Raw genomic sequence first — 26,405 nt, 5'->3', positions numbered from 1 at the left:
CTTCTGAGTGGATGGACTTGCGTCTCGGGGCCTGGCGTCCGCACCCTTAGCTGACCCTCGGGTGCGTGAGGTCGGGGAGTCTGGCCTTCATCTCACAGCTCCCCGAGGACAGCTGTGGACGCAGGACGCTGAGAGAGCCTGTCACTGTGAGGCCTCAGCCGTGAATCTCCGAATGTCCCAACCGCCCCATTAGTGGGTTTAGTAGTTTAGAAATTGCCAAGTGGGGCGTTTGCGTGGAGGCTCCACGACAATATAGGGCAAAACGCAGGGAAACCGGCGCTTCCGTCCTTGTGCCTCCGCCGGCCCGGTCTGCCTGCAGGGACGCCGCCTCGTGAGCACTCTGCCCGGAGTCCCCCCTGCGGCCTCTCTCTGCACACGTGACACGCACTCCTGTCACCCAGTCAGTACATCTGTATGGGTGGACTCTGTGTGCACCTGGGCCGTGCGGCGTCAGCCGGCAGTTAACGGGCCCCTCCGGTCCCCTGCAGCTGTGCTTTGTGACTCTAAGCCACCTGCCTTGGGTTCCCCTCCCTGCCTGGGGCGGCTGGGGTGCCCTCTGTGCCCACTGTGCCCTCTGCACCCTCTGCACGCTCTACTTCTGTGCCCCCCGCACCCTCTGCACCCTCTGTGCCCTATACACCCTCTGCACCCTCTATGCCCTCTGCACCCTCTGCGCCCTCTGTGCCCTCTGCATGCTCTACAACCTTTGTGCCCCCTGCACCCTCTGCACTCTCTGTGCCCTCTGCACCCTCTATGCCCTCTGCATCCTCTGCGCCCTCTGTACGCTCTACAACCTCTGTGCCTCCTGCGTCCACTGTGCCCTCTACACCCTCTGCACCTTCTATGCCCCCCACACCCTCTGCACCCTCTGCACCCTCTATGCCCTATGCACCCTCTGCGCCCTCTGTGCCCTCTGCACCCTCTGCGCCCTCTATGCCCTCTGTGCCCTCTATGCCCTCTGCGCCCTCTACACCCTCTGCACGCTCTGTGACCCCTCTGCCCTCTGTGCCCCCTGCGCCCTCTGTGCCCTCTGCACCCTCTGCATGCTCTGTGCCTCCTGTGCCCTTGTGCCGGGTGGCCCGCAGCTGCCTGGTTAGCAGAGACCCCGACAGGATGATGCTCTTGATGTTTTCATGCCCTTCCCTATCTTGTCCCCCTGCTCGCAGACCCTCCGCCTGCAGCGTGGCTGGTGGCCTGTCTTGGTGCCCTGGCCTCTACAGGGAGCACAGACAGGGACGCTGCCTTACCGCATTTCTACCCCAAACCGTCTCTGAGATGTTTCTGTGTTTCCTTGCGAAGCTCTCCCCCAGTTCACCGTGACCCCTGAGGACAGAGCGGTCATCGAGGGCCAGACGGTGGATTTCCAGTGTGAGGCCAAGGGCTACCCGCAGCCGGTCATCGCCTGGACCAAAGGAGGTGAGCGCTGGCCGTCGCCCGGGGGACGCGCTGCACACACGGGAGGCAGGTCCATCTGCCCTTCCCCTGCCCCGGCCCCGGGGACCCGGGTGTGGGGCCACGGCTACCGCGCTGCACAAGCACACTGTCCCGCCTTCTGCTGCGCTCTGCTCCAGAGTCCCTGTCATACCTCGAATCACTTAAGGAGCATCTTGATGAAATCTAATAGCAGGTAGCGTAGAACTTTCCGGAAACCGTCAAAGCATGGGTTTCTAGAAGCTCGCTGTTGCTTCGTTCTCTGGGGCTGTGATGCCGTCTCTCCATCCGAGGTTAGATGGCCGATCCCCCTGATTCCTTGGCGCCCCCCCCACTTCAGCTGCGGGACTGCTAGCCAATGACTTGATGACTACGCAGACGTGCCCCGGGCACCAGTGGCCTGGCTGGGAGGTGGGGGGGGTGTGGAGGTGGCCTCAGGGCTTGGTCCGGGGTTGACCTCGAGGACCTGCCGCGAAGCCCAGCCTTGCCCCGGAGGGCAGCTCCCTGCCTTCGTGCCGGAGGAGCAAGCACCTGAGGTCCCACCACCCTGTGCCCGGGCAGGAGGGGCTCGTCCAGGGGCAGGTGCCTGCACCTTCCCCGGGTGTTGCGGGTGTTAGGAACCTGTGGCCCCCGACCCCTCCCCAGCGAGTTGTCCTTGGGCCGACGCCCCTGAGCTCCCTGTACCCCCTCCCCACGTTTCATCTCTTCCCTGCTTCTGGGGAGTTCGTCGGAGGCGGGGGCGCCCTGTCCCGAGCCGGCCACACACCACTTGTGCTGGAATGTGGCTCGGTTGGCACCGGTCGGTCCTGTCGCTCTGCTCGCTCCAAGATCGTTCTGCTCCACTGGCTTTCCCGGGTGCCGCCCGCGCCCCATCGCACCGGTGCCCCGTGCCTTTCAGGGAGCCAGCTGTCCGTGGACAGGAGGCACCTCGTCCTCTCGTCGGGAACGCTCAGGATCTCCGGCGTCGCGCTGCACGACCAGGGCCAGTACGAGTGCCAGGCCGTCAACATCATCGGCTCCCAGAGGGCCGTGGCCCACCTGACCGTGCAGCCCAGGGGTACGTGCTTCCGGGCGTGTAGACCCGCTGCGGGGAAGGGCAGGCCCCCTGCCGCCGGCGCCACCTCCCTGCCCGTGACCAGCGCCGCTCTCCTCTGAACACCTGTCCCTAGCACCTGGGCCCCGGGTGCGCGTCCTGCATGGAATCCCTCCACCTCAGCCCGTGACCACGCTCGTGCTGAGCTCTGACAAGGCCGACTCGTCCGTGTTCCCCGGGGCCAACTGATTCCCTGTCAGGCGGGATGGCTCTGCGGTCCTCTCTGGGACGCTCGGTGCCGGGTGCCGGGTCTGGCGGCCGCTGGCCTGTGGACAGACCCTGACCATGTCCCAGAGATCCCATCTTGCCCGGCTGTCCTATGAGCCTTCAACCCCATCTTCCCTGTGTCATTTCTGGGAGCCCCCGACGGTCATCTCCACACGGGGCACCTGAGGCAGGGAGAGCTGAGGTTCGCAGGGCCTCCCCCGGTGCTTGGGGAGGGTCCTCCCCTGATGGCTGGGGCCTGGCTGGGTGTCCTGTTCCCTAGGCTGCTGCACTGGCTCTGGGTGCTCGGCCCGCCCTTCTTGCTCCCTGCTGGGCAGGGCTGGGGGTGCCTGTTGTGTGGGAATGTGGGGGGTCTCTGAAAGGCCAGGCCCCTCGACCCCCAGGTGAGACCAGCTTTTCTCCTAAGTGTGCATCTCCCGGCCTCACGCCAGCCTCTCCCCAGGGCCCGTCCCCTCTGCCCCCTTTCTCCGTGTTGACACAGCTGAAAGCAGCGGGGGGGACCTCGTGCTGGCCAGGAGTGCCCTGGGCCTGCCCTGGCTGAGGACGAGGGGCCATGCCCTTCTGAAGCTTTGTGGCTCAAGTGACGAGGATCCAGGTCCTCCCCCCGGTCAGCTGGCCCTCCTTGCCTTGCAGTCACACCGGTGTTTGCCAGCATTCCCAGTGACATGACGGTGGACGTGGGCAGCAACGTGCAGCTGCCCTGCAGCTCCCAGGGCGAGCCCGAGCCCGCCATCACCTGGAACAAGGTACCGGGGCGCAGGCCGCGGCGCGGGGTGGGAGCAGCCCCCAGCTTGCCGCTCCCATGCAGGGTCCCCGTGGAGAAAACCACGCACTGTAGCCCCGATGCTGTGCGACCCTTAGTAGCAAAACGGGAAGGAAATGGACCGGAACGCTCTCCTTTTCTCGTTCTCTCAGTGACAAAAGCAAAGCAAACCCTCCGGTTAGATCCATGGCCCCATCGTCAGTAGAGAAGGTTTTCTATGGTTATCGTAGTTCTCTGCGTTGCTCCTGTGAAGCCCAAGACTAAATTGCGTTGCAGTTTTTGGCCATTAGTATCTAGGGTGTCACTGGGGTGTGTGTCCGTGGAGGGCAGGGGGCCCACGGCAGGGGGCCCTCCCCAGAGACCTGCATCCTGGGGGCCGCTTACCCCCCACCCGCCAGCTCTCAGCTGCCCTATGCCGGGACCCTGCGTGGCCGCCCCGCTGGCCCCGTGGCTGTGCTCCTGCCCATCCTCAGCCGGGCACATCGCCTGCCCTCCGCCCCTGTGGCTCGGGTGTCCTGTGTCCCGGGAGACCTTGGCCAGGGCCCTGCTGCAATACCGGGTGCCCACGCTCTGTGCCTTCTCCCGCCATCATGCAGGTCCCCCAGGGGGTTTCCTTTTCTGGGCCCCCACCGCTGGTCCTGCAGAATCCAAGGACCTCCCTCTCTGTCTTCATCTTTTTGGATCTTTTGCAAGAGTTGAAGACGAGTTTCAGTAAACTGGAGTGAATCCCCCCTTCTCTGCAGTTTTGCACAGATTCGAGCGGAGTGTCTGGGCCCCGCGCACCTGTGCGGTGCTCACGGTGGTCCCTCCGCCCCCAAGTAGAACAGCTCCTGCTTCCTGCCTAATTCCTGGATTTTCTGGATTTTCTGTTCTGCTTCACTCCAGGATGGGGTTCAGGTGACGGAAAGTGGGAAATTTCACATTAGCCCCGAGGGGTTCCTGACGATCCACGACGTCGGGACCGCGGATGCAGGCCGTTACGAGTGCGTGGCGAGGAACACTATCGGCCAGGCGTCTGTCAGCATGGTGCTCAGCGTGAGCGGTGAGTTCGCGGGCCGGCGGGGACGCTCGCAGCGTGGGCTCAGGCAGCAGGGGAGCACGTGGCCCAGGGCACGTCCATACCCGCTGTCGGATTCTCGGAAGGCGGCGTGTCCCTGGTTGCAGGGGGCAGGGGGTCGCCAGGGCCCCGAGAGGGTTGCTGCCTGGCCGGCATCACGCCCTCGGGCAGCCGCCCCCTCTCGCTGCCGCCCTGAGACTGAAGGCTCTGTGGGCCCTCCTTGGTTGGGGATTCGGTGGTTGGCACGGCTGTCACCCAGACCCATTCAGATGGGACAGCGTGTGGTCGGGTCACCGTCTGGCGTGCCGAGCCGATGTGGCCATTGCTTTAAGAGCCGGTGCCGCTTTGCTGTGCTCGCTCTCGTTCTGGATGGGGCCATGTGTCTTCCCAGGACCAGTGTCCTCCATCGGGGGCCGTCCCCTGCCCTGGACCCGATTCAGCCGCTGCGTCTGCCCCTTGCCGGCCCCGTTCCCCCGTTCCGTCCACACACGGCCACCACCTTCCTCAAACTGCGGGTCCCATGATGTGTCCCAAATACCTCCTTGTGGGCCGTGGCTCCGGGGTGAAGCCCACAGTCTCAGATTTGACCCAGACTCACATCTCACACCCATCCCATCCCGTCCAGCTTCCCCTGTGCCATCCTGGGCGGCCCGGCCTGAGCGTCCACATCCTTCACTTGGGCCGTGTGTGTGGCTGCCTTTCCCACTCAAGCGCCCGCAGGTGGGACGGGGTCTGGTGGGCTTGTGTGCCCAGCACCCGCCGGTGCCTGAAGCCCGTGGGTGCTTACCAAATGGGAGCCATAGAGGAATAGCTGGGAGCCTGGTTTAGGGGGGTTTTAAAGGGAAAAATACCATTTTTTCATTGTATATGGTGTGTGAAATGGATGTAAAATTAGATTGATGAGTTCTGTGATATTAGTTTTTTCAGTTACAATTTTTGATACCAAAAAAATATTACTTTGATACAAATTACTTACATATGAGATTTAAAAATAATCTCCTATCCATGATCCTGCTTCCAAGAAATAACCACCATTGACATTTGGGTGAATTTCCTGTATTTTTTGTAAAGATAGATAGGTAGGTAGGTATATATTTTCAAATTATTTTTGTGATTATCATTTAGAGAAAAACACATCCAAGTTGTTTGTAATAATGAAATATCAGTCACAAAAATGTGTAAAATCATCTGATTCATTTGTCTACCACTTGGCATAAAAATATTAGGTTGCACACCTTAGTAAATTTGGCTCCGTTGGAGACAAACCAAGTGGGAGTTTCTACATGAGGAAATGCTGTTGGGCCACGTGGTGCGCGGGCGGGTGAATGGTTCAGACGCTGGAGCGGCTCACCGGCAGCGGTGAGAGGGTCGGGTTTGCAGAGTGCGCAGGGGCGGCTGCACCGGGCTCTGTGCAGGGTGCCCAGTGTCGGGGTGCACCCGAGGGTCGCGTTAGGCAGCCCCTTCCCGCTCAGCGTGGAGATGCTGGTGGCGCAGGGACGAGGAGCAGCAGAGCCACCAGTAGGTTCCAGCCGGGAGCGTGGGGTTGGGGGGAGGCCCCCGGAGAGGACCACCCACCCCAGCAAATTCTGAGAAGCCGAGCCACGTGCAGCGGCCACTGCGGAGCCTGAGGTTGGATGCGTCGAAAACCAGGAGGCCCGGGGTGGCCCCGGGGAGGCCGGCCGGTCTGGGGCCTTGCTGGCCACGCTGTCCTTTGGTTCTTATTCCATGTACATGGGAAGTCCGTGGGTGGTCTGCTTTGCTCAGCAGTGGCACCGGCCGTAGGGACGGGTGCGAGGAGGCAGCGAGCCCAGTGACTGGCCGCAGATCCCACGGGCCGCCGCCGTGGCTGCCAACCTGGCTGACAGAGCAGGGCAGACCCGGCAGGGAGGGGGTGTCGACTTCTGTGTCCACAGGTCAGGGCTGGCGGGTGACCATGGCACCGACGGGATCGCCCAGGGGCAGCCTTGGGCAGGTAGGCGGCTGGCAGCTGGGCCCCGACGGCTCTGGCGGGACGAGGAAGTGGCCACACCCCCCTAAGTGGACCAAGGAAGAGTGGGTGTCGGGACGCCAGAGTGGGGACCAGTCAGGTCTGGGGACCTGTGGGTCAGACGAGGACAGAGAATGAGCCTGACCCTGCAAAGGATGGCTCGGAGGTGTGAGGAGTCGGCAGGAGGGACACCCCAGGCGGAGGAAGTATATGTATCCCAGGTGGGAGGAGGGATTTCCCAGGTGGGAGGAAGGATATCCCACACGGGAGGAAGGATATCCCAGGTGGGAGGCAGTGTATCCCAGTCTGGAAGAAGTGTATCCTGGCGGAGGGGGGGGAGGCAGTGTATCCTGGGGGAGGGGGGAACGCAGTGTATCCCGGGGGGAGGAAGCATATCCCCAGGCCAAGTGAGAAGCATTGCTCTAGGTCTTTTCAGTGGCGCCAAATTCCGTGGAAAGGCGGCGAGCCGAGGGAGGGCCGTGCAGCCGCTGGCCGAGTGCGTCCCTGGTGCCGTGGGCACCGGCCGCGGCCGATTGGCCAGGTGGGGGTATTTTGTTCGGAAGCTGTGGTATTCAGGGACAGGAAAGACGGGAGTAGGAAGTGAGGAACAGGGGCACCCCGGGGGCACAGTGGTGGGGCGCCTGCCGTCAGCTCAGGTCACGCTCTTGGGGTCCTGGGATCGAGTCCCGCGTGGGGCTCCCTGCTCAGTGGGGGGCCTGCTTCTCCCTCTCCGCCCACTCGTGCTCTCTCTCAAATAAATAAATTAAAATCTTTTTTTTTAAGATTTTATTTATTTATTCATGAGAATACACAGAGAGGAGAGAGAGAGAGGCAGAGACACAGGCAGAGGGAGAAGCAGACTCCATGCAGGGAGCCTGACGTGGGACTCGATCCTGGGTCTCCAGGATCACGCCCTGAGCTGTAGGCGGCGCTAAACCGCTGAGCCACTGGGGCTGCCCAATTAAAATCTTTTATTTTTTTATTTTTTATTTATTTATTTTTTAATTAAAATCTTTTAAAAGATGGGATCCCTGGGTGGCGCAGCGGTTTGGCGCCTGCCTTTGGCCCGGGGCGCGATCCTGGAGACCCGGGATCGAATCCCATGTCGGGCTCCCGGTGCATGGAGCCTGCTTCTCCCTCTGCCTGTGTCTCTGCCTCTCTCTCTCTGTGACTATCATAAATAAATAATAAAAAAAAAAATTTAAAAAAAAAATCTTTTAAAAGAAGAAAACCTGGCACAGCTTCAGAGGGTCGCAGGCTAAGCCGTGTGCACGTGTGCTCCCGCGTGTGTGGGTGGTGGTCCACCCGGGGTGGTGACGGGGATCCATGTCAGGAATCCGTGTCGGGGAGGGTTTGGCCTTCGGCGGGAAGGACCGAGCTCGAGGGTCGCAGGCCACCGGCCGTGCTGCCCAGAGCACCTGCAGCCCCGCTCTGCCGGGACAACTGCCCTGTCCCTTTCAGTGTCCCCTTTCCCGTCGTCTTAGGGGCATCGCGTGATGTCAGGACTAAGGTCTGTGATGTGTGTCCTGCTGGGAACTGGCCCCTGGGGTGACTGCAGCTTCGCTGTGCGAGACAGGACGCGGGGACCGCGTGCCTCACGTGTAAATGACAGCACGTGCAGAGGCTACCACGGGAGGCACGCGGGGGCAGTTTTTTGTAACGAACGGCTTCCTGTTTTCCAGTTCCCGACGTCAGTCGAAACGGCGACCCGTTCGTGGCCACCTCAATTGTGGAAGCGATTGCGACCGTGGACAGAGCCATCAACTCGACCCGCACACACCTGTTTGACAGGTACGGCGGGGGCGGAGGCGCGTGCACACCTCCGCTCGCTCGGCCTCTGGGGGGGCGCAGAGCCGGGACCTGTTGCGTCTGAGGGAAAACCTTGTAGTTTGAGCATCGACGTAATCGGCGTCGGCATCAGGTGTCGTGGGGGTCAGATCCCAGAGCCGCGCCCTGAGTAGGAGCCACAGAGCACACGTTCTAGGAGGTCTCGTCCCGAGAGCAGGCCCTCAGGCCGTAGCGTAGCTCGTTGGCAGCTCCTAAGCATTTTATTCTGCATCGTAACTGGAACAGATGACCTGTGTTTTCTCTATTGACTTAATTGTTTGTTTTTAGTGTCTTTGGTTTTGTTGTGTTTGATGCCTTCCACTTGGGATGAGTAAGGTACGCAACATCACGTCTCTAGAAAAGTAGCTACAGAAATACTTAGTGGCAATAATTATATTTTTGGATGAGACTGATTTCTGTCCTCAAACGTTTCTTCTGTCTTCCCCGTGTGCTCCTGACCCCTGGCAGCCGCCCCCGAACCCCCAACGACCTGCTGGCCTTGTTCCGCTACCCGAGAGACCCCTACACCGTGGAGCAGGCGCGCGCGGGAGAGATATTTGAGCGGACGCTGCAGCTGATTCAGGAGCACGTGCAGCACGGCCTCATGGTCGACCTGAACGGAACAAGTCAGTCCCCCCCTACCCCCCCCACCCCCGAGCGCCAGCCGCTCCCCCATGCCCTGCTGAGTGAGGACATGCCTGCCCAGGTGTGGGCCATGCTGGGTCTTGCAGCCACCGCCTCCCGGGCAGGGTCGGGCCCCTGGGACCTGGCCACTCGGCTGTGGTGCGGGAAACCTGGACAGGGGCGTCGGGCCGCCCTGGTGCCGCGTGGACCTGCTGCCGGCACAGGTGCTAGCGGCCGGGGTTTCCACCCTGTCGGAGCCTCCCTTCTCCTTCGGTAGCGAGCGGCCGTTTAAAGCTCTCGTGAGCGTGTGCGCGGAGCTCCGGGGTCTCCTGACTTGTCAGTGGGCCCATCTTGCCATCAGGGTGGAAACGTCCTTAAGAATTGAGCGTTCCTGGATACAAATGTGCAATGGCAGGTGTCCGTGGGGTGTCCCAGGGGGACCGGGGCGGCAGGTGACCATGGGGTGTCCCAGGGAGCCTGGCATGGCAAGTGTCCGTGGGGTGTCCCGGGGGGGCCTGGCATGGCAAGTGTCTGTGGGGTGTCCATGGGGTGTCCCAGGGAGCCCGGTGTGCAGGTGTCCATGGGGTGTCCTGGGGGGGCCGGTGTGGCAGGTGTCTATGGGTGTCCAAGGGGTGACGGTGTGACGTGTCCATGGGTGTCCCGGGGGGCCTGATGTGGCAGGTGTCCGTGGGTGTCCCACGGGGCCCGGTGTGGCAGGTGTCCGTGGGGTGTCCCAGGAGAGAGGAACCTGCTGGCAGTGAGGTGCCTGGTGTGTGGAGCGCCTCCAGATGTGGCTGGAAGGTGGAGGTGACATCACTTGCTGCCTGAATGTGGGGAGTCAGGTGATAGGGTCTCTGCCCTGGGGGCTGTAAGTCCAGAGGTGACGCTCAGTGACCCAGAGGAGGGGGGGGGGAGGAGCTGTCTCACCTCCGGAAGCTCCAGGCGTGCACTGTGATGCAGCTCCCTGGGTCTCTGGTCCTGCTTCCACAAAGCCGGTGTCATGATCCCAGCAGAAGAGAGAGACCATCGGAGCCGCCCGCCGACAGCCCCCCGGGATCCCTGTGTCCCGGGCTCTCGGGCACTACCCGTCCTCACGTCTAGTGTCTTCGCGGGTGGCTACCTGTGTGTGTCCAGGGACAGTGCCCATTTCTAGCGTGCAGTACGGGCCGATGTGGTCGGAGGCGGTCGGGGCGGTTGGCGGGATTCCTGGTGCGCGGCCATCATCGGGACTGGTTCGTGCTCCGCGGTGACCCGCTGCCCGGTTTTGTCAGAGGCGCGGGGCGCAGCGTCGTCAGCTGCTTGCAGCCCCGGCTGTCACACGTCTGCGACATGGGGCGGCCTGCGTGTACAGCCTAGACAGCCGGGGCCCCTGGGCGCGGTGCAGGAGGGGACCTCCCTCGGGGCCTGTCCGCTACCCCCAACCGCCGGGGCTGCTGGCACCCATGCCCCAGTGTCTGAGCCCGTGTCGGGGAGCTGCCTGCTGACGCAGCGTCCGGGGGTGCCTGAGCCTGAGCGCCTGGGGGCGCACAGCTGGTGTCCCGGGCCTCCCGCAGCCCGCCGGCGCCCGCTTCTGATGGCGACTCCTCCTGCCTCCCGCCCCGTGGGGGGTCATTCAGAAGCCGCCCCCACAGGTCGGGACTGGCCCGGTTCCATTACACCAAAGTCCGTGTCGATCGGCTCTGAGCAGACACTGCGGAGAGAGGTCGTGGTGAGGGGCTCCCGGCAGGGTGGGCCGAGGGTGCGTGTGCACACACGCGCCCCTGCCCGGGTGCGGGGGTCTGCAGGCAGCCCCCAGAGCAGGCCCCGGTGCATGTCGGGTCCTCCCTGCCGAGTGGAACCCGGGCTGTCCCCTCCCAGCGGGCAGGTCTGGGGAGGACTGGGGGCTGGGGCCGCGTGTCGCGCCACCGCCCCGGGGAGTAAGGCACTCCCCTCTGCCGCAGGCTACCACTACAACGACTTGGTGTCGCCCCAGTACCTGAGCCTCATCGCCAACCTGTCGGGCTGTACCGCGCACCGGCGCGTGAACAACTGCTCGGACATGTGCTTCCACCAGAAGTACCGCACCCACGACGGCACCTGCAACAACCTGCAGCACCCCATGTGGGGCGCCTCGCTGACCGCCTTCGAGCGCCTGCTGAAAGCCGTGTACGAGAACGGCTTCAACACGCCGCGGGGCGTCAACCCCGGCCGGCTGTACCACGGGCACGCGCTCCCCATGCCCCGGCTCGTGTCCACCTCGCTCATCGGCACGGAGACCGTCACGCCCGACGAGCAGTTCACCCACATGCTGATGCAGTGGGGCCAGTTTCTGGACCACGACCTGGACTCCACGGTGGTGGCCCTGAGCCAGGCCCGCTTCTCCGACGGGCAGCACTGCAGCTCCGTGTGCAGCAGCGACCCCCCGTGCTTCTCGGTCGCCGTGCCCCCCAACGACCCCCGCGTCAGGAACGGGGCGCGCTGCATGTTCTTCGTGCGCTCCAGCCCCGTGTGCGGCAGCGGCATGACGTCCCTGCTCATGAACTCCGTGTACCCGCGGGAGCAGATTAACCAACTCACCTCCTACATCGACGCCTCCAACGTGTACGGGAGCACGGAGCACGAGGCGCGCGCCATCCGGGACCTGGCCAGCCACCGCGGGCTGCTGCGGCAGGGCATCGTGCAGCGCTCAGGGAAGCCACTGCTGCCCTTCGCCACCGGGCCGCCCACGGAGTGCATGCGGGACGAGCACGAGAGCCCCATCCCCTGCTTCCTGGCCGGGGACCACCGCGCCAACGAGCAGCTCGGCCTCACCAGCATGCACACGCTCTGGTTCCGGGAGCACAACCGCGTGGCCACCGAGCTGCTCGGCCTGAACCCGCACTGGGACGGCGACACCGTGTACCACGAGGCCAGGAAGATCGTGGGTGCGCAGATGCAGCACATCACCTACCAGCACTGGCTGCCCAAGGTGCTGGGCGAGGTGGGCATGAAGGTGCTGGGCGAGTACCGCGGCTACGACCCGGGCGTCAACGCCGGCATCTTCAACGCCTTTGCCACGGCCGCCTTCAGGTTTGGCCACACGCTCATCAACCCCGTGCTCTACCGGCTGGACGAGGACTTCGAGCCCATCGCGCAGGGACACGTCCCCCTGCACAAAGCCTTCTTCTCCCCCTTCCGCATCGTGAACGAGGGCGGCATCGACCCGCTGCTCAGGGGCCTGTTCGGCGTGGCGGGCAAGATGCGCGTGCCCACCCAGCTGCTGAACACGGAGCTCACCGAGCGGCTCTTCTCCATGGCGCACACGGTGGCCCTGGACCTGGCCGCCATCAACATCCAGCGGGGCCGCGACCACGGCATCCCGCCCTACCACGAGTACCGGGTCTACTGCAACCTGTCGGCTGCCCACACCTTCGAGGACCTGAAGAACGAGATCAAGAACCCTGAGATCCGGGAGAAGCTGAGACGGTGAGTCCACGGGGACCGCGGGGCGTCTTTGGTCGGTAAAGGCCGCGCCTGGGAGCAGCCCCGCGGGCAGTGGAAGGGACCCTGGACCCCGAGCATAGAGACTGCAGAGGGGGGGTGGGTTGGGCGGTGGGCTAGCTGGTGCAGGGGGAGGGGACTGGCTGCAGGGAGCACAAGGGCCCCACCTGGGGGAGCCTGGCTGTGGGGGCACGCTCCTGTGGCCTCCCCTGAATGCCTGCGGGTCCTGCGGGGGGAGAAGGGTTGGGGGATGTAGGTGGGGATCTCTGGGGGTGAGCTGCGGGGGTGGGGGGTGGGGGGGGTGGGGTGTGTGTCTATGGGGGTGGAGCTGCGGAAGGAAGGCCTGCCAGGGGAGGGCAGCTGCAGAGGGGGAGGGCAGCTGCAGAGTGGAGCCCCCCCCCCCCCCCCCCCCCCGTGGAGCTGCAGGGGGAGGGGGAGCTGCGGGTGTGGAGCTGCAGGGGGGGGAGTTGCAGGGGGCGGTGAGGAGCTGTGGAGTGGAGCCACTGGGGTGGAGCTCTGGGGTCATATGCAGGAGTGGAGCTGCGGGGTAGGGGGGGCTGCGAGGGGGAGCCGCCGGGTGCCGGGGCTGGCGGGGATAGAGCTTGGGGGGAGGTGGAACTGCATAGTGGAGCCACGGGGGTGGAGCCGTGGGGGGGTCTGCGGGGGGGGTTAGCTGCAGGGGGAGCTGCAGTGGCAGGGCGAGGGGGGGGAGCTGGGGGGGGAGTTGCGGGGGGGGGAGCCGCGGTGGTGGAGCTGCGCGGGGGGGGGGGGGGGGGGTGGCTGCGGGGTGGAGCTGCGGTTCTTCCCCCCGGTTCCTCCCCCACAGGCGGCAGAGGCTCAGGGCCACGTCCAGGAGGGTGGGCGCTGCCGGGCACCGGCCCCTCCTTTGGGCTCCGCGTCGTGCCCCCCGTGGCCCGCACGCTCGGCCCCCGCCCTCCTGGGGTCCCGCCCCGGGGGCTGCCTCCGTCGTGCCCGCAGTCCTGGTTTCCCGCCTGGAACGGCCCGGGGAGGGTTTCCCAGCGCTGACCCTGCATTTCGTCCGCGGCCACGTGTCCCGGCTCCCGCCGAGGCTCCTCCCGCCGAGGCTCCTCCCGCCGGCCCTCTGGGGTCAGGGCCCGCCCCGCCGCCCCCCGGGGACCGCTCCCGCCACGTCCTGCGCTTTCGGGGAAGCCCTCGCGGCGCGCCCCCAGCCCCTTGGGTCTCGGCCCGCGCCCACGCCCAGGCCCACGCCGGCCTCGGGGTCTGAGCACCGCGCTCCGGTGCAGTCTCGGCGGCGGGGCCCGCGGGGTTCAGTGAGCCGCCTTTAGTCCCGGTGGCCGCGGATTCCGCCCCGCGTTCCCTTCCTTTGCCCCCTTCGCTTCCCTGGCTCAGAGGCGCTAGTGCCCCTGCGGAGGGGCGGAGGGATGGAGGATCGCATAGGGTTGGAGAGGTGGAGGGGGCGGAGGGGTGGAGAGGCTGAGGGGCAGAGGGGGTGGAGGGGCGAGGGATGTAGGACCACGGAGGGGTGGAAGGGGCAGAGGGGGCAGAAGGGTGGAGGGGGCAGAGGGGCGGAGTAGGGCCGCGGAGGGGTGGGGCGGAGGGCTGGAGGGGGCGGAGGGCCGTAGGACTGCTGGCCGCGGGGAGGGGCGGGGGCTGCCCAGGAGGGACGCCCAGGAGGGACGCCCCGCGAGCCGGGGACCCCTGACCACGCCCCACCTTAGCGGCGGCACAGTCGCTCGCACTGTTGCTCCGCGGCGGCCACGGGGAGGGCGCCCTGAGGTCGGCCGCGGCCCTGCGCGCTTGGAGGCCGGCTCCTCCGGGCCGCGGGAGGAGGGCGCAGGGCCTGGCCGCAGAGGGGGCGGCCCCGGGCCTCGCGGGGAGCGGCTCCCGACGTGGAGGCTGTGCCAGCGGGGCTCGTGGAGGGCGAGCGGCGTGGCGGCCCCCAGGTGCCCATACCTGCCCCCAGCCGGCTCCTCGGGGACCCGCCGCGGCCCATGCCCTTCCCGGACCGTGCTGGGCGGGCCCAGGCCTGAGCCCCAGCCGCGGGCGTCCCCGCTGCGCGGCGGGGCCTCTTGTGCTCGGGACCCCGCGGCCGCAGGGGTTCGCCCAGCGTGTTTGTTCCCGAGCATTTGGGCCCCTTGGTCGTGGGCTCGCGGGCCGCACGTTAGTCCAAGAAGTATGGGAACCCCGGTGTTACAATTAGTCCCTTAAAGATCTGCCTCTGGGGGCGCCTGGGGGGCTCAGGCCGCGACCTCGGGGTCCTGGGTTCGAGTCCCATGCCGGGCTCCCTGCTCAGCCGGGCTCTGCTGCTCTTCGCTCTGCCTCTCCCCGTCTCGTGCCCGCGTGCTCTCTCTGTTACTCTTTCAAATAAATAAATAAAATCCTTAAAAATACATAAAAAAAGGGGATCCCTGGGTGACTCGGCGGTTTAGCGCCTGCCTTTGGCCTGGGGCGTGGTTCTGGAGTCCCGGGATCGAGTCCCATGTCCGGCTCCCGGTGCATGAAGCCTGCTTCTCCCGCTGCCTGTGTCTCTGCCTCTCTCTCTATGTCTATCATAAATAAATAAATCTTTAAAAAAGGTACATAAAAAAGTAAGAGTCTACATTTAGTTATATGAAGTTTATTCACTTGTATTTATGAAAAGACACTGGAAGGGCAGACGTTACATCGTCAGGGGTGGTTATTTCTGAATGGAGAATTGGAATGTTACTTTTCTTTCTACCAGCTTGGTTTTTGTTAATTTTCTTTGTACCAGCTTGGTTTTTCTAAACTTAAATGTGTGCATGTGTGTGTTTTATTCACGTATATATAAACAAAGTATGGAGATTTTTAGAAATATGGATAGATGCTTTAAATGAATAGAAGTGAATTTTCTTTTTCTTTGTTAACAGAAAGTGGGAAATATGCTAAATAATAATAAAAAATGAGGACTTTTTTCATGTTTGCTTTATTCACTGCTTACAGCTTTCTTCAGCAAATTTAAGGATTCACTTGTTTATTGTTTTTTTTTTCTTTTTTATGGTAGGTTATATGGATCTCCACTCAACATTGATTTATTCCCCGCCCTCATGGTGGAAGACTTGGTCCCAGGCAGCCGGCTGGGGCCCACCCTAATGTGTCTGCTGAGCACGCAGTTCAAGCGCTTGAGAGATGGGGACAGGTAAACCCAGGTGCCCCAAGGACAGGTGAAGTCTGATGCTATAGGGGACAGGTGAAGACAGGTGCTACAGGGCACAGGTGAGCGTAGGTGTCTGGGGGACAGGTGAATGCAGGTGATGTAGGCATCAGGTGAATGCAGGTGCCACAGGAACAGGTGAACACCGGTGCTGCAGGGGACAGGTGAATACAGGTACACTGGTATGGGTGAAGACAGGTACATTGGGGATAGATGAAGACAGATGCCACAGGGCACAGGTGAAGGCAGTTTACCATGGGGACGGGTGAAGACAGTGGTATAGGGCACAGATGAAGACAAGTACCATGGAGACAGGTGAAGGCAGGACCACGGGACAGGTAAAGACAGGTACCACGTTGACAGGTGAAGGCAGGTGCTACAGGGGACAGGTGAAGGCAGGTACCACGGGGACAAGTGGGTGCAGGTGTTCTGAGGACACATGAAGACAGGTGCTGCAGGGCACAGGTGAAGGCAGGGAACGTGGGGACAGGTGAGTGCAGGTGTCCCGGGGACAGGTGAAGACAGGTGCTGCAGGGCACAGGTGAAGGCGTGCACCTTTCTGGAGACGCAGGGAGGCAGGAGCCGTTGGTGGCGATGCTGACGGTCTGCCGGCTTCAGCCCAGATTCTCTGTTGTTGAGAAGGGAACCGGGCCCGTGCGTCGCCCCGTGAGTCCACGTCGACTGGGTGGCGTCGCGCGGGGACAGGCCTCCCGGGAGCGTTGGCGTTCACCCGTGTCTGTGCCTCTCTGCTTTCCTCTGGCCCCGGGGAAGCACAGGTTGTGGTACGAAAACCCGGGGGTGTTCTCCCCGGCGCAGCTGACGCAGATCAAGCAGACGTCCCTGGCCAGGATTCTGTGCGACAACGCCGACAACATCACGCGTGTGCAGCGGGACGTGTTCCGCGTGGCTGAGTTCCCCCACGGGTACGGCAGCTGTGACGAAGTTCCCAGGGTGGACCTGCGCGTGTGGCAGGATTGCTGTGAAGGTGCGCGTCCGGGGTGCGGGCAGGGTGCGCCGTCCTCGCCGCCTGTGGCTCACGGCTCGGGGCAGCCACCCACGGGGCAGGGAGGAGGGGGGCCCGGCTGGGTCTGGGTCTGGAGCCCGCGGGGGACACTGACTCGCACTCCCCAGGGAGCGCAGCACACGTCAGACTCACTGTGTAGACACGTTTGCTGCGCGTTCCAAACGCCTGTGCCGACAGGTCCTGGAGCGTGTCGTGAGGGGTCGTGAGCCGGGGCTGATGGGTCCTCGCGGCTTCCCCGTGTCCCCAGGTCCCGCTGTGGCTCGCCGTCACCATCTCCTAATTCGGATGTAATTGGGGCTTTACTCAAACTGCAGTCTGACCGCGGTCGAGGAGGCTGGGCGTGTCCTGGGCCCCCGGGAGCTGCTCTCCTGCCCCGGGTCGCGGCCACAGCTCCTCCCCTCCGCCCCCTCCTTTCTGCGGGTCCTCCTTGGTAGGGGCCCAGGGCGCAGGTTAGCACTGTTCTTGCTCTGTGCACGTCTGCGCGTGGCTGGGTGTCTGACCTGGTTGTGGCTCTGCCTCCGTCGGGCTGTCCTGTCTGCGTGAATATACTATGCGTGTGTACGGCATAGATGTGGCGCCCGGGTGTGTGGCACACGTGATTTGTAATAGTCTAGGATTCACGTGCAGATGCAGCCGGTTTACCGCCCACCCCACGTCCCGAAACAGTCACGTTCTCACTATTACATCCAAGGGAAACTTGTTTTTGTTTTGTTTTAGCTTTTTTTTTTTTTTTTTTAAGAAATAACCTCGCTGGTGTGTCCAGCTCCGCGTGCGTCTCGGTGGCTAGGGCGGCAAGCTGGGTCCTTGCACCCGCAGGAAGCAGCTCTTCGGAAGCCCCTGGGCAAAGCCGAATCTGCACAAAACGCCGTGTCCTTTTTTTTAAAAGTTTTTTTTTTTTTAATTTTTATTTATTTATGATAGTCACACACAGAGAGAGAGAAAGAGAGAGGCAGAGACACAGGCAGAGGGAGAAGCAGGCTCCATGCTCCGGGAGCCCCATGTGGGATTCGATCCCGGGTCTCCAGGATCACGCCCCGGGCCAAAGGCAGGCGCTAAACCGCTGCGCCACCCAGGGATCCCAAAATCGTGTCCTGATAGTGTTACCGGGTCCCCCTGCTGCTCGGTGGTGGCTGAGCCGGGTTTTCCGTGGTCTCAGAAAACCCAGAGCCCCGGGACAGATGGGCACTGGCAGCGGGATTCGTCATCGGGCCGCTGTCCCCTCGTGCACCTGCTGAGACCCCCACGCTGTCCCTCCAGGTCCGGAACTGCCCTGGGTCAGGGAGGCTTCGTGAGCTTTGTCTTCCATTGTAGGTCAAAAGCCACGTTGGAAATATAGCAGAAAGACAAAGAATTGGGGTTTGACGGGCCCAAATGTCAGGTGCTGTTTACTTTGCGATTTAAAAAATCACAGAGCAGCTTGCTCGAGCTCCCGCAGAGCCGTCAGCGCGTTTGTGGAGCGAGGCGTGACGCTGGCGCGCAGGAGAGCCCTGAGAACCTCCGCGTGGGCAGTTTCTGTGTCTTCTTCTGAAGTGAGAAACTGCCCCTTTGTGAGGATTGATGGGGCACACGCATGCACACGCACACACACGCAAACACAAATGCACACAGCTTTTAAGTAATTGCACTGATTTTAAAATAGTGTAAATGGTTCATGTACTTCATTGGATCTGTATGTTGTTAGTTTTATCACGTATCACTGTTCCCTCAATCCCTGTGATACTTGTGTCTGTATGAGTACATGTGCATACATGTGTTTCTGCACACACGTGTAGGTGTGCCTGTGTGCCCGCACGTGTATATGCACGCGCCGTCTGTACAAGCATGTGCACGTGTTGTGTTTGTAAGGGAAGACGCCTTTTTCCCTAAACTAGCAGAGGAGGTCGCAGGCAGTGTTCCGCCCTCCCCAGGAATGACAGGCGTGTGCAGGGGCAGCACAGGGCACACGTGCGCCCTTCCCACACGGGGGCCTCACGCCCAGCCCGTTGGCTGCCACAGTCCACAGCAGGAGCTGGGCAGGCCTTCCCCTGCCCTGCCTAGACGGACCCTCCCAGGCTTCGGTTCTCAGATTAGGTGCAGGTTGTGACATGGGCGGGGCTGGGGCCTGTGGGCGGGGCGGGGCCCTGTGGGCGGGGCGGGGCCCTGTGGGCGGGGTTGGAGCCCTGTGGGCGGGGCGGGACCCTGTGGGCGGGGCGGGGCCCTGTGGGCGGGGCGGGGCCCTGTGGGCGGGGCGGGGCCCTGTGGGCGGGGTTGGAGCCCTGTGGGCGGGGCGGGGCCCTGTGGGCGGGGCCGGGGCCCTGTGGGCGGGGCGGGACCCTGTGGGCGGGGTTGGAGCCCTATGGGCGGGGCGGGGTTGGGCCCTGTGGGCGGGGCGGGGTTGGGCCCTGTGGGCGGGGCGGGGCCCTGTGGGCGGGGTTGGAGCCCTGTGGGCGGGGTTGGAGCCCTGTGGGCGGGGTTGGAGCCCTGTGGGCGGGGCGGGGCCCTGTGGGCGGGGCGGGGCCCTGTGGGCGGGGTTGGAGCCCTGTGGGCGGGGCGGGGCCCTGTGGGCGGGGCGGGGCCCTGTGGGCGGGGTTGGAGCCCTGTGGGCGGGGTTGGAGCCCTGTGGGCGGGGCGGGGCCCTGTGGGCGGGGCGGGGCCCTGTGGGCGGGGTTGGAGCCCTGTGGGCGGGGCGGGGCCCTGTGGGCGGGGCGGGGTTGGGCCCTGTGGGCGGGGCGGGGCCCTGTGGGCGGGGTTGGAGCCCTGTGGGCGGGGCGGGACCCTGTGGGCGGGGCGGGGCCCTGTGGGCGGGGCGGGGCCCTGTGGGCGGGGTTGGAGCCCTGTGGGCGGGGCGGGGCCCTGTGGGCGGGGCGGGGTTGGGCCCTGTGGGCGGGGCGGGGCCCTGTGGGCGGGGTTGGAGCCCTGTGGGCGGGGCCGGGGCCCTGTGGGCGGGGCGGGACCCTGTGGGCGGGCCTGGGGCCCTGTGGGTGGGGTTGGAGCCCTGTGGGCGCGGTGGGGGCCCTGTGGGCGGGGCGGGGCCCTGTGGGCGGGGCGGGACCCTGTGGGCGGGGTTGGAGCCCTGTGGGCGGGGTTGGGCCCTGTGGGCGGGGTTGGAGCCCTGTGGGCGGGGCGGGGCCCTGTGGGCGGGGCGGGACCCTGTGGGCGGGCCTGGGGCCCTGTGGGTGGGGTTGGAGCCCTGTGGGCGCGGTGGGGGCCCTGTGGGCGGGGCGGGGCCCTGTGGGCGGGGCGGGACCCTGTGGGCGGGGCGGGGCCCTGTGGGCGGGGTTGGGCCCTGTGGGCGGGGTTGGAGCCCTGTGGGCGGGGCGGGGCCCTGTGGGCGGGGCGGGACCCTGTGGGCGGGCCTGGGGCCCTGTGGGCGGGGTTGGAGCCCTGTGGGCGCGGTGGGGGCCCTGTGGGCGGGGCGGGGCCCTGTGGGCGGGGCGGGACCCTGTGGGCGGGGCGGGGCCCTGTGGGCGGGGTTGGGCCCTGTGGGCGGGGTTGGAGCCCTGTGGGCGGGGCGGGGCCCTGTGGGCGGGGCGGGACCCTGTGGGCGGGCCTGGGGCCCTGTGGGTGGGGTTGGAGCCCTGTGGGCGCGGTGGGGGCCCTGTGGGCGGGGCGGGGCCCTGTGGGCGGGGCGGGACCCTGTGGGCGGGGTTGGAGCCCTGTGGGCGGGGTTGGGCCCTGTGGGCGGGGTTGGGCCCTGTGGGCGGGGCGGGGCGGGGCCCTATGGGCGGGGCTGGCACTCTGAGCAGCTCCAGGAGGCTCCCCTGTGGCTGGTCCTCCCACTAGGCACCTGGACGCGGGTCACCTGGCTGGAGCATGAATTCCGCGTTTGCCAGGTGTGAGATCGGGAAGGTCTCTGGGTTGGGAAGGTGAAGGCCGTCGGTCTCGCTAGTGAGCACCTCCTGTCACCCCGAGGCCGCCTGGGCTGCGGGTCACCAACGCTGCTGGTGATGAGCGCTTCCCCCTCGGAGCGCGACCCGGGGCCTCCCGGGGCCTGTACCCTGTGAACCCGTGTCAGGCTGGGGTCTCGGGAGCTGGGCCAGGTTTGAGTGGGAAGCTGGTTGCTGCTAAGTTAAATCCCAGAATGCGAGGACGGGTTGTCTGCGGGTCTGTCCTGTGCGCGGCGGCGTCCTTGCGTTCCAGCGGCGGTCACGGCTGGCTGGCCCGGGGAGGAGCGTGCCAGCCTTTTCCGCATCCTTTCCTCCTCCCGGGATTTCTGCCACTGCTCTGGACACTTCAGCATTTGGGAAGGGCCGTTCGTAGCCTTGGCCACAGTCCTGGGTGGTGGGGCCCAGGCTGGAACCGGGTGTTGGTGGGATGGTGTAGTCGGGGCCAAGCAGAGGGCACCCAGGGAGCAGAGCCTGGGGCCGGAGGAGGGAGCACAAGGTGCCCCGGCTGCGGAGGACGGGGACGCCCTGGCCTAGTGCTCGGCCTCTGCGTGCGGGCAGGAAACACAGGGTTGAGAGGACAGCAGGTGCGGGGCGTCCCAGCAGGAAGCTGCCCTGGCCGTTGGCCAGGAGACCGGGCGAGGTTGGGGCCTCCAGGGAGCAGGAGGATGAGGTCCAGAGAGGCTGTCCTTCCCTGGAGGGAGGAGGGAGGCCACGCTGGCGTCGTAGATAAGCTGTGACGTCGAGGCGGCGCGTCCCAGGATGGGCACAATTGCTCCTGGAGGATAGCTGGCGTCTCACACCCCCCACCTCACCTCAGACTGCAGGACCCGGGGACAGTTCAACGCGTTTTCCTACCACTTCCGAGGCAAGCGGTCCCTGGAGTTCAGCTACCAGGAGGATGAGCCCACCGGGGAAGCAGGCCCCGCAGGGACCCCAAGGTACGGCCGTCCTTGGGGCAGGGTCCTGGGGCGGGGCGCCTGTGGCCCCCGGGACCCACGGCCTGTGTGACGTGCTGAGGTCTGTGAGCGGCTTGTGCTTCTTCCTTGTGCAGCATCGGGAAACGCAGGAAACATCCGGGCAATGCCACGGCCGCCTCGGGCGAGCACCCACAAGTACCGGGCGCCAATGACTTCAAGGACTTCGTTCTGGAAATGCAAAAGACCATCACAGACCTCAGAGAACAGGTACCTGTCGCTGCACGCCCTGCCCCGCGTCACAGATGGCCTTGCCCCTGCGACCCTGCTGGCATGACGTGGTCCCCGGCTCCCTCGTCGGGAGCCTCTGGGGCGTGTCACTTCTGTCCTGGTGGCTCTTCTCCTGTGGCCTGCGTCTGGCCACATGGGCCTGGCCCTGGGCTTCCTGGTGGCCGGGGGGCTCTCACGGTGGACTGCCGGCAGGTACTGTCCTGGGCAGCCCGGAGCCCCGCAGCGGCCGTAGGTCAGGATTAGGGCCACGGAGAATTCAAACCTCAGGGGTCCTGTTCCAAAGATGCTTTTTCAGGAACGTCGGTTGACTCCTTGTTCCGAGGGAGGGTCAGAGGTATTTTGTGGTCAGGCGCCCCTCGGTGCAGGGAAGGGGACCGGCACCAAGGGTTTCTGCCCTGGGCTCTTCTCCGAGGACTTTTAGGGTTTTGCAGAAAATGACATGTCTGCCTGCCCCACCACACCCCGGGGGCTGCCGCCCGTGCCCCCGGGCCCGCCCATCTGTGAACCCTGCTGTGGCCTCATGGCTCCTTCCACCTGCAGGAGGAAACAGCACCGCTGTGCATCTCCTTCACTCTGCTCACCCTGCATTTCAGGGCAGGCTGCTTGCTGGTTGGGGGCGGCAGGTTTGGAGAAATGCAGGGGGAACATCTGCTGTGACTGTTGGCTGCTCCCCGGGGGACACGTGGGTAGTTCGTGGGCACTTCTCCGTCTGCACGGCCCGGCCTGGTTCGCACACTTGCAGCTATGTTCTAATTGTCTCCGAGGGAGACGCTGGCCGAGATTCGTCCTGCCTCTTCCGGCTTCCCGCTGAAATTTGGTCAGCGGCCACCGAGGCCCCCTTCCCCGTCCCCAGCCGCCCTGCCCGGCCCGTGGATGCGGCTTCAGGATTTGGGACCCGACTCTGAGCCCTGGGAACTTCAAGATCGATTATGCTGAGGAGCCCGAGTGCCGGAGGCAGCTTCCCTCCAGAGCCCACCTGAGAGCGGGCAGCGCCGGTCCCGGCTGCGGGCGGGGGGATGCAGGCCGCACGGGGCCAGGTGACCCGGGCCACGGAGACCATGGGTCACATCCCTGGGAGGCCGTGCTTTGCGTGGCACTGTTCCATGAAGTGGGTGGAAGGCGTTCAGTGTCCGCTGCGGGCGGTGTGCGTGTCCAGTCAGTCTTGGCGCGTCGTCCTTTATCAGAGCAGACGCATCGCCAGGTGTTCGCACCGGGTTGTCCACTCTCCTCTGGGGGGCCGGGAGATTCGGTTGCCTGGAAAACGCCCCTCGAGGTCCAGTAGATGAGGCAGGGGTTTCGTGGGCCGCCGGCCCCTCCACGTGCAGAGAGATAAGCCATCCAGCCGTGTGGCCGTTGGCCAGTGGCAGCGAGGAGGAGGGCGCCCTGGAAGGCCCGCGGCAGGGCTGGTGGCCGCTCGCAGGTGTCCGCGGCCGGGAGTCTTGGGGCAGGTGATTGTGCCTGGCGGTTGCCGCTGAGGCCTGTGGGAGCCTCTCCCTTGATTCCTGTCCTCTTGCCGGCCGCTGCCGTGGGGTAGCCTGTGCCCCCTGACCCCCGACGCGGCGGTGTCACATAGGGCCGTGCCGTGTGACACCACCAGCTGTGTGACGGGCGAATCTGAAGCATCCCTGTTGAGCAGGAGGCGTCAATGCAGGCGAAGGCACAGACGCACTTGCCAGGCTGAGCTCGTCGCCGGAAGTGACCGCTGCACCTTTTTGCTTTGCTGCAGATAAAGAGGCTGGAGTCCCGGCTCAGCACCGCGGACTGCACGGATGCCGACGGGGAGCCGCACGCCAACGGCGCCAAGTGGAAGCGAGATGCGTGCACCGCCTGCGAGTGCCGTGTGAGTACGGGGCTGTGCCATGGGAACGGGTGCGCGGACCTCCCCCAGGACCCCAAGCTCTGCGCCAGGTGGCCCCACTGCCCTGGGGGCCTCGGCCCTCCTCTTAGAAGCCGGAGGCTCTCCCCCGGAGCACCGTGCAAGGCCGACCTGCACACACTGCCCCAGGTGGCCACGGGCTGTTCACGCCAACAAGGAGCTGGGCCCGCCAGGCGGTTGTCGGTCTGCACAGAAGTGGACGGGGGCGCCGCGGTGGCCGCAGTGGCCACGGTGTCCAGGCTGGGGCTTCAGGGCAGAGGCTGGGGAGGTGGGTTGGAAGATCGGTGGGCCAGCCTGGTGCCTGAGGTGTCCACAGGGATTTGTTCCAGGGTCCGGGAGGGGAGGGTTCCCTGGAGTCCTCGGTGGTTGTGCTGTTTGGGAATGACAGCAGAGCGGGGATGGCACGGGGTCCAGCAGCATCTCCCTCCTTTGACCTCCTGGTGGACATCCTGGACGTGAACTTGGGGTCCCAGGGGCGGGCCCCGTGGTCCTGGGCTCTCTGCAGGGACGGAGGGCCGTCAGGGCGATGGGCGGGACCTCTGGACGCAGTGCGGGGTGTCCGTAGCTGCTCCTCAGCGGCCCTCCAGCCCTGTTACAGACCCACGCACGGTCGAGAAGGTGGACAGGCGGGGTGATGCCGACGCCGTGCCCCGGGAGCTCACGGTCCGGGTCCTCTCTCCTCCAGGACGGGCAGGTCACCTGCTTCGTGGAAGCCTGCCAGCCCGCCGAGTGCCCGGCGCCTGTGAGAGCCCGCGGGGCCTGCTGTCCGGTCTGCCCGAGAGATGGTGTGGGGAGGAAGCCCTAGGCGCGGGGAGGCCTCCGGGGTCCTCTGCGCGTCCTCGAGCCCCATGGCCGGCGCAGGCGTGCGCACGGGAGGGGCCCCTTCCGTGTCAGTGGAGAACGGGTGCTTCGGCCAGAGCATGCTCGGAGGAGAAACCACAGACACGTGTCCTAACTTCACGTTAGATTCTCAGGTTTTTATTTAATGTTTTTAATGAAATATTGGTGCTACTATTAAATTGCACAGTTAAGTCATCTAGTCTCCTAAATTCACTTCCCTGGATACCACCGTTTCTTCTCGACCAAAAGTGAGTCCCGCTTGGTTCTGACACCTGGAGCTCGCAGAAGAGCCAGCCGCGGTTCGGGCGCGTCGCGGAGCCGCCGGAAGGACACGTGCCGCGGCAGAAAGGGAGGACAGATCGTAGGGGTGACGGTCTGGGTGGGGGTGCGGGCCCCTGCGGCCCCGCCGAGGCAGCAGTGTGTGGTCCCCGGAGGGACAGCCCCGCCGCTCAGTCGCTCGCCCGCCTGTGGCTTCCAGCACCTCGCCCGTGAGACTGACAGGAAGCCGCACGCAGAAACGGGTTGGTTTTCGCCACAACTCGCGTGACGCTGCCTGGCGTGGACGCCCGCGAAGCCCTGTTCCTACGGAAGGCCCGCGTCCGTGTTCCGTCCTGCCCCGGCCGGGGCGCGCAGAGGACTCCCCCCGACGGAGGCGTCGGCGTTGGGGACTTCCTGACTTCAGGTCGTGTGAGTGCCTTACAGAAACGCAGTCGACCCCTTTACCTCATCTGTATTTCCAAAATGCATGACGTTGTATGAAATGTTGCCCGTGTTTAGGCGTCAGGAATGGCAGAAAAATCACTCCGCTACGCAAGAGCTGTGTTAGAATTGAGAGAAAAGCAGCTCTCATACCTCATGGTCACTCTCTTCCTAATCGACGAAAACCTCCTGTTTTGTTCTAAACGGTGAAGTCACCTGTGTCCTGAGAAGTGTGTCCCTGAACGCAGCAGCGCGGCTCTGCAGGCCCGGACCCCAGTGCCCACCGCGTGCGGGCGCCGAGCGGAGCACACACCCAGGCCCCCGCCCCGCGTGGGGGGCCCCCGAGGACGCGGGTGGTCTCAGTACGTGGTGGCCGGCAAGTCCCCGGCGGGGGCGCCCGGGTGGCGGTCACTGTGCTGGCCTGGAGGTGGGGGCTCCTGGCGGGCAGGCACGTGGTGGGCAGCTTCAGAGCCTGGTCCGGCCCGACCCCAGGCAGGAGCCCCCCCAGCCCTGTGACCCGGCTGCCACGACCCCGGGGCGGGGCGAGCGCACCCACTGGGGCTTTAGACGCTGCCAGCTCGATTTCTCGTGCTCAGAACGTGAAGTGGGAAATACGAGCAGGTGTCTCGTGGGGCAGGGGCTTCCTGGGAGATACCGAGTCACGTGGAGTAACCAAATGTCAGAACCGATTTGTGTGGGCGAGAGAGTGGACGGCCGTGTGTGCAGCGCGGGGTCACGGAGTTGCTCAGGTACACGATGACCGCGCCCCCGCGGCCCGTGAGCGTCTGGAGGCTCCCGCGCCAGTGGGAACGTGTGGCTGGGCCTGCGTGCTCGGGGGAGGGGCCGTCCGCGCCTGTAACGTTGCGGGCTCCCCGTGTCCTCACGCCCGAAGGGACCCTCGGCGGCCACGCGAGGCGAGTGTACATATTTATTTACCCCCTGACTGTCGCCAGCAGCCCAGCGCCTTCCTGTGTTCATTGTAATCAGTTCATTACCAAAGAGACGTTTGCACTATGTACCGATGCCGCCAGTTCAAATAAACGGGCCACGTCTTCAAATGGAGCCTGGCATGCTTCTTTGGGTCCCGCCCGCGGCGCAGTGGCCGCTCGCGGGCGCCGTGCTGTGACAGCAGGGGCGAGGAGGAGCGAGGGCGGATTCAGGGGGGCTCTGATGCCAGGCGGCCTGGGCGCTCACGGGGCCGAGGGGCTGGCTCTGGGCCGGGTGGGGGGGGCCAGGAGAGCCTGCGGCGGCCGCCCCTACCCCCGGGTGCATCCT

The 26,405-nt window shown here is 64.9% G+C and overlaps 1 protein-coding gene and 1 long non-coding RNA gene across 3 annotated transcripts in view; one reads left to right on the top strand and one right to left on the bottom strand.

Moving 5' to 3' along the window:
* PXDN (peroxidasin) overlaps nucleotides 1-26,188 on the top strand; it is a 73,404-nt gene extending 47,216 nt beyond the window's left edge. For both annotated transcript variants that reach the window (XM_049095404.1, XM_025454796.3), the window contains 13 exons: nucleotides 1,300-1,416; nucleotides 2,330-2,488; nucleotides 3,383-3,495; nucleotides 4,398-4,554; nucleotides 8,239-8,347; nucleotides 8,852-9,009; nucleotides 10,948-12,451; nucleotides 15,471-15,605; nucleotides 16,397-16,605; nucleotides 21,328-21,448; nucleotides 21,562-21,694; nucleotides 23,442-23,555; nucleotides 24,277-26,188. In XM_049095404.1, coding sequence (XP_048951361.1) covers nucleotides 1,300-1,416; nucleotides 2,330-2,488; nucleotides 3,383-3,495; nucleotides 4,398-4,554; nucleotides 8,239-8,347; nucleotides 8,852-9,009; nucleotides 10,948-12,451; nucleotides 15,471-15,605; nucleotides 16,397-16,605; nucleotides 21,328-21,448; nucleotides 21,562-21,694; nucleotides 23,442-23,555; nucleotides 24,277-24,396 — 3,149 coding nt within the window. In that variant the 3' untranslated portion in view covers nucleotides 24,397-26,188. The remainder of the gene's footprint in view (nucleotides 1-1,299; nucleotides 1,417-2,329; nucleotides 2,489-3,382; nucleotides 3,496-4,397; nucleotides 4,555-8,238; nucleotides 8,348-8,851; nucleotides 9,010-10,947; nucleotides 12,452-15,470; nucleotides 15,606-16,396; nucleotides 16,606-21,327; nucleotides 21,449-21,561; nucleotides 21,695-23,441; nucleotides 23,556-24,276) is intronic.
* Nucleotides 9,040-11,074, bottom strand: LOC118351107 (uncharacterized). The gene is made up of 3 exons (XR_004805937.2): nucleotides 10,128-11,074; nucleotides 9,935-9,985; nucleotides 9,040-9,831 (listed from the first exon to the last, which is right to left on the bottom strand). It is a non-coding gene; the product is annotated as an uncharacterized LOC118351107 (long non-coding RNA).
* Nucleotides 26,189-26,405: the final 217 nt, after the last annotated feature.

Source organism: Canis lupus, chromosome 17 (genome assembly GCF_003254725.2).
Source record: "Canis lupus dingo isolate Sandy chromosome 17, ASM325472v2, whole genome shotgun sequence".
Lineage (NCBI taxonomy): Eukaryota > Metazoa > Chordata > Mammalia > Carnivora > Canidae > Canis > Canis lupus.
This window is presented reverse-complemented; position numbering and strand designations above follow the sequence as displayed.